Genomic DNA, 4,193 nt, shown 5'->3' with positions numbered 1-4,193 from the left:
ACATGATACATAAATTATCATAAACTTATTGATATAAGTCTTTGATTTTTACGAATAAATAAAATATTAATTTTTTTATCTTTCTATTACATCAACAATTTTATTTCATTTTTTTATTTCTTTTAATTATAAAATAAAATATACAAGTTTGTTACATAAGTATAACTTTTCATATTATAATGGTGTCTTTTTTTTTTCTTAAGAATTGAAAATAATATCAGAATATTTACAAATAATTCATCCACGTTGTTGAACCAAGAGTTTCAATGACATATTAATAGTGGAGTCTTTTCATTCTGTTAGAATAATATTTTTATTAAGAAATTGGACAGAGAGAAGTTACAATACCGCTTTCTGGTTTGTGTACTGGGAAGGTGGGAACTGCCAAGTTGACAGAAGCTACAGCTTCCATTTGGCTTTAATCTTTTTTATGTCCAAATTCATAATTTGACATTTGGACTTAATTTGATGATACATGCAATGACGTACGAAACAACATCTATTTATGTTGATGCCTTATCTTGTGAGAACATAACAATCATTATTACAACGCAAACTTCAACTTGTAATCAAGGGAGAGAGAAAATTTCAAGCACAAAAAATGGCGGAGAAGAAAGTGGTGATCCTAGGAGGTGGTGTTGCCGGTGCCAACCTTGCAAAAACTATACAACATCAAGCCAACGTCACCCTTATTGATCCGTGAGCTCTCTCTCTCTCTCTCTCTATTTGTAGCTGCTATACCATAGTCTCTTTGTAGTTTAATTCATGTTCTTTTCTATGTTTAATTGAATTTTTATGGTTCACTTCAAACAATATTTAAGTGTTTGTTAGTTGTTACTTAAGAGTTTAATTATAAAGTTTATTGAAATAAGTTAAAAAGAAAATTTATTTTAATAAATTACCTCTAGAAGTTTATTAGAAGTGAAAAAGCTTATTCTGCTTTGGTAAGTTCAAAATAAGCTTATAACCTTACCTATAGGGATTGAATCTAACAGAAGGGGCTAATCTTCACAACTTGATGACTAAGATTTAAGCTCAGTAGGAAGAGGTGTCCATTTATAGTGTATGACAGTTCCTGGAACAGGATTGACTTTAAAAAAACGATACATGGGGTGGACCAAAAAAATAAGTTTAGAACATTTTTCAAACACACCCAAAATTTGAGAGAGGACTAAGATTTTATCATGTTTCATGTAGAGTGATAATTTGTTTGAGAAATATTTGATGTTCTGTTTGCTCACAAAGAGCTTGTTATGTATGTGGTTGGATTGACTGAGAGGTGTTGAACACAGGAAGGAATATTTTGAGATTCCATGGGCAAGTTTGAGGGGATTGGTTGAGCCAACTTTTGCTGAAAGGATAGTAATCAACCATAGAGAGTACTTCAAAAAGGGTAACCTTGTTGTATCCAGTGCTGTCAACATAACTGAAACTGCAGTGGTGACTGAAGATGGCCAGCAGATTGCCTATGACTATCTTGTTATTGCCACTGGACACACAGAACCAATCCCCAAAACCAGGAGTGAAAGACTTGACCAATACAAAGGAGGTAAGACTTTAAGTTGAAGCAAAGCAAACAAAGAAATATCTAAATTCAAATTAATGGAATATCAATCACTTTTGATTTTTCATGATTCATGATTCATCTACTGTGAATTTAAGATGATTTCCCTTTGTAGGTTTGAATATAATAGTTCGAGGCTAGATTATAAGGAGTAGTATATGACTTTGTTTGGATGAGCTTTTTTCATAAATATTTAGGAGTGGAGAAAATAAGAAAATAAAATGAATTGAATTTTCTTGTAAGTTAAAATCAACTTATGCACTTCAACTTTTAGAAAAGTTAGATAAAAGAGCTTCTATAAAAGTTATGCGCACAAGGTGATTTTAACTTATGAGAGAAGTTCAATTCATTTTTGTTTTCCAACAAGTGTTTATAGATGCTTCCGAACAACGCCTAGGTTGTGTATTTCTAGTCAAAGTTCCATTGTATATAAAAAATTGCTATGGCCTGTTTTGGATTTTGAGGCTAGTGATTTTCAATGTATTTATATCATTTGACTTATGAGGAGGATTTTCCATGGCAGAAAATGCAAAGATCAAATCTGCAAGTTCAGTTTTGATTGTTGGGGGAGGTCCAACTGGTGTTGAGCTTGCAGCAGAGATTGCTGTTGATTTTCCTGATAAGAAGGTCACCATAGTGCATAAAGGAACGAGGTTGCTTGAATACATTGGGACAAAAGCTTCAAGCAAGACTTTAAAGTGGCTCAAATCAAAGAAAATTGATGTGAAACTAGAACAATCGGTCGATTTGAGCTCCTCTTCTGAAGAAAATAAGACATATCAAACTTCAAATGGAGAGACTATAAAAGCAGATCTTCATTTTCTATGCACAGGGAAACCACTTGGTTCAACATGGATTAGAGAAACTCTTCTAAAGAATGACTTGGATGCTGATGGAAGGATCAAGGTCGATGAGCACTTGAGAGTGAAGGGCAAGAGCAACATTTTTGCAATTGGAGATATTACAGATGTTCAAGTAAGTGTTACTAACCAAAACCAAGTCATTTTTGGCTTTTAGCAGGATGTTTATATCCCCATTTCCCCTGCCATTAGATATTTCTACCTAATCAAACCATTTATAACAAATTCAACAAGATATTCTATTTTCTTAGTTTTCCCCCACATCCTATAATATGCATTATCCACATGCCATGTGTGTCGTAGTCAACGATTGTCAATTGGTTACGAAATAGGGGGAATGGATCCTGTGCATTGACTTTACCACTACATGAAATCCTAATCCTTCAATGATTTTTATCAATATAATATATTCCTATTTTGAAGTTGAGGTTTAAAAAAGGAACACTAAGATCATGACACTTAGTTAATAGTTGTGTCAATTTGTTTTTCTACTGAAGAGGATCCATTCCCTGTATGAATTATTTGTTTTTTTTTTCTGGTTTGTTCAACTGTGCTTAAGTTTTACTTACTAGTAATTACAGAGAGCTTTGAAAAAATAAGAAATCATTTTACCTATTTACTTATAAACAGGCCTAAAGTATTTGTTAACATGATTTAAGCAAATTCATGAACCTTAATTTTCCCCTATCAATTTAGCTAGGTGAAAAGGATCCAAAATCTTTAAACAACATGTGCTTAATGTTTATTAGTTTCTATCTTACTCTGCTAATAATATGAGGATCTTTTTGGGTCACTATGACATTGACATTGGTGTGGAGTATTCATTAGTTGATGACTAATCTCCCCCAGGAAATAATATGAGGATCTTTGATGTGCCAATAACATGGTTCTTTACAAGCAATCCTTATTGATGCAAGAATGTTTAATCAATGTGACAGGAAATCAAACAAGGGATGTATGCAAGTGCTCATGCTCAAGTGGTTGCCAAGAACCTGAAGCTATTGATAGAGGGAGGAGGCAAAGAGCGTAAGTTGGGAACATACAAGGCACAGCCACCAATATCTATAGTTTCACTTGGAAGGAAAATAGCTGTTGCACAGTTCCCATTCATGACTGTGCTTGGAAGGCTTCCTGGCATGATCAAGTCAGGGGATTTGTTTGTTGGGAAAACCAGAAAGGAATTAGGACTCGAACCTAATGTTAAAAAATCTTAAATTTGGTATATTGAGTGAGTGTTGTGGTGTGTAATTGTGTATATACACTTCTTCAACTCTTTTTCTTCCTTGTCATTGTTGTGCATGTGTAAGTTGATTGTATGTGTTTACTTTCCTATTGTATTCAACAAATTACTTTGTATCTGTAATGTTTCTTAATGATTTTGATGTTGTCGGTGTTGTCTCTTGAGATATGGGATTGGAGTCAGAAGCAGAATGAGTTAGAGTGTTATTCATTGGACAATTTACTTTCGGTTTTATACTGTGTATCTTTGGTTTTGCATTGACTTTTTCAGAATCCCGTTGAAATAGAAGTTAACGTGATTTTAGGTACAATTTTACAAGAGCATTTATTTCATGTACTCTCACTATTGCATCTTGCATTTCTGATTGTATTCCGGAAAGTCCATTTCAGAATGAACTTTTTTGCATCCTGAAATGAATTTTTTGAAATATAATGGAAAGTATATTATGTAATAGTGGAATACATAATACAATAATTTTTACATATTTGATTTCAGGTTATAAATTTTAGGAGAGTTGGCAGGTTAGATT

At 33.0% G+C, this 4,193-nt stretch overlaps 1 protein-coding gene across 1 annotated transcript; it reads left to right on the top strand.

Moving 5' to 3' along the window:
• The first annotated feature begins 519 nt into the window (after positions 1-519).
• On the top strand, positions 520-3,907 carry LOC114376216 (apoptosis-inducing factor homolog A-like). The gene is made up of 4 exons (XM_028334208.1): positions 520-699; positions 1,293-1,549; positions 2,088-2,539; positions 3,363-3,907. The coding sequence occupies exons 1-4, from the start codon at positions 602-604 to the stop codon at positions 3,636-3,638; spliced, it is 1,083 nt and encodes a 360-aa protein (XP_028190009.1). The 5' UTR covers positions 520-601; the 3' UTR covers positions 3,639-3,907.
• Positions 3,908-4,193: the final 286 nt, after the last annotated feature.

This window comes from Glycine soja, chromosome 11 (genome assembly GCF_004193775.1).
Source record: "Glycine soja cultivar W05 chromosome 11, ASM419377v2, whole genome shotgun sequence".
In the NCBI taxonomy this organism is placed as follows: domain Eukaryota; kingdom Viridiplantae; phylum Streptophyta; class Magnoliopsida; order Fabales; family Fabaceae; genus Glycine; species Glycine soja.
Note: the sequence above shows the minus strand (reverse complement) of the source record. Positions and strands in the feature narration are given on the sequence as shown.

Coding starts and splice junctions, on each gene's coding strand:
- LOC114376216 (XM_028334208.1), top strand. CDS start 602: ATGGCGGAGAAGAAAGTGGTGATCCTAGGAGGTGGTGTTGCCGGTGCC. Junction 1,550..2,087: donor ACTTGACCAATACAAAGGAG/GTAAGACTTTAA, acceptor TTTCCATGGCAG/AAAATGCAAAGATCAAATCT. Junction 2,540..3,362: donor GAGATATTACAGATGTTCAA/GTAAGTGTTACT, acceptor TCAATGTGACAG/GAAATCAAACAAGGGATGTA.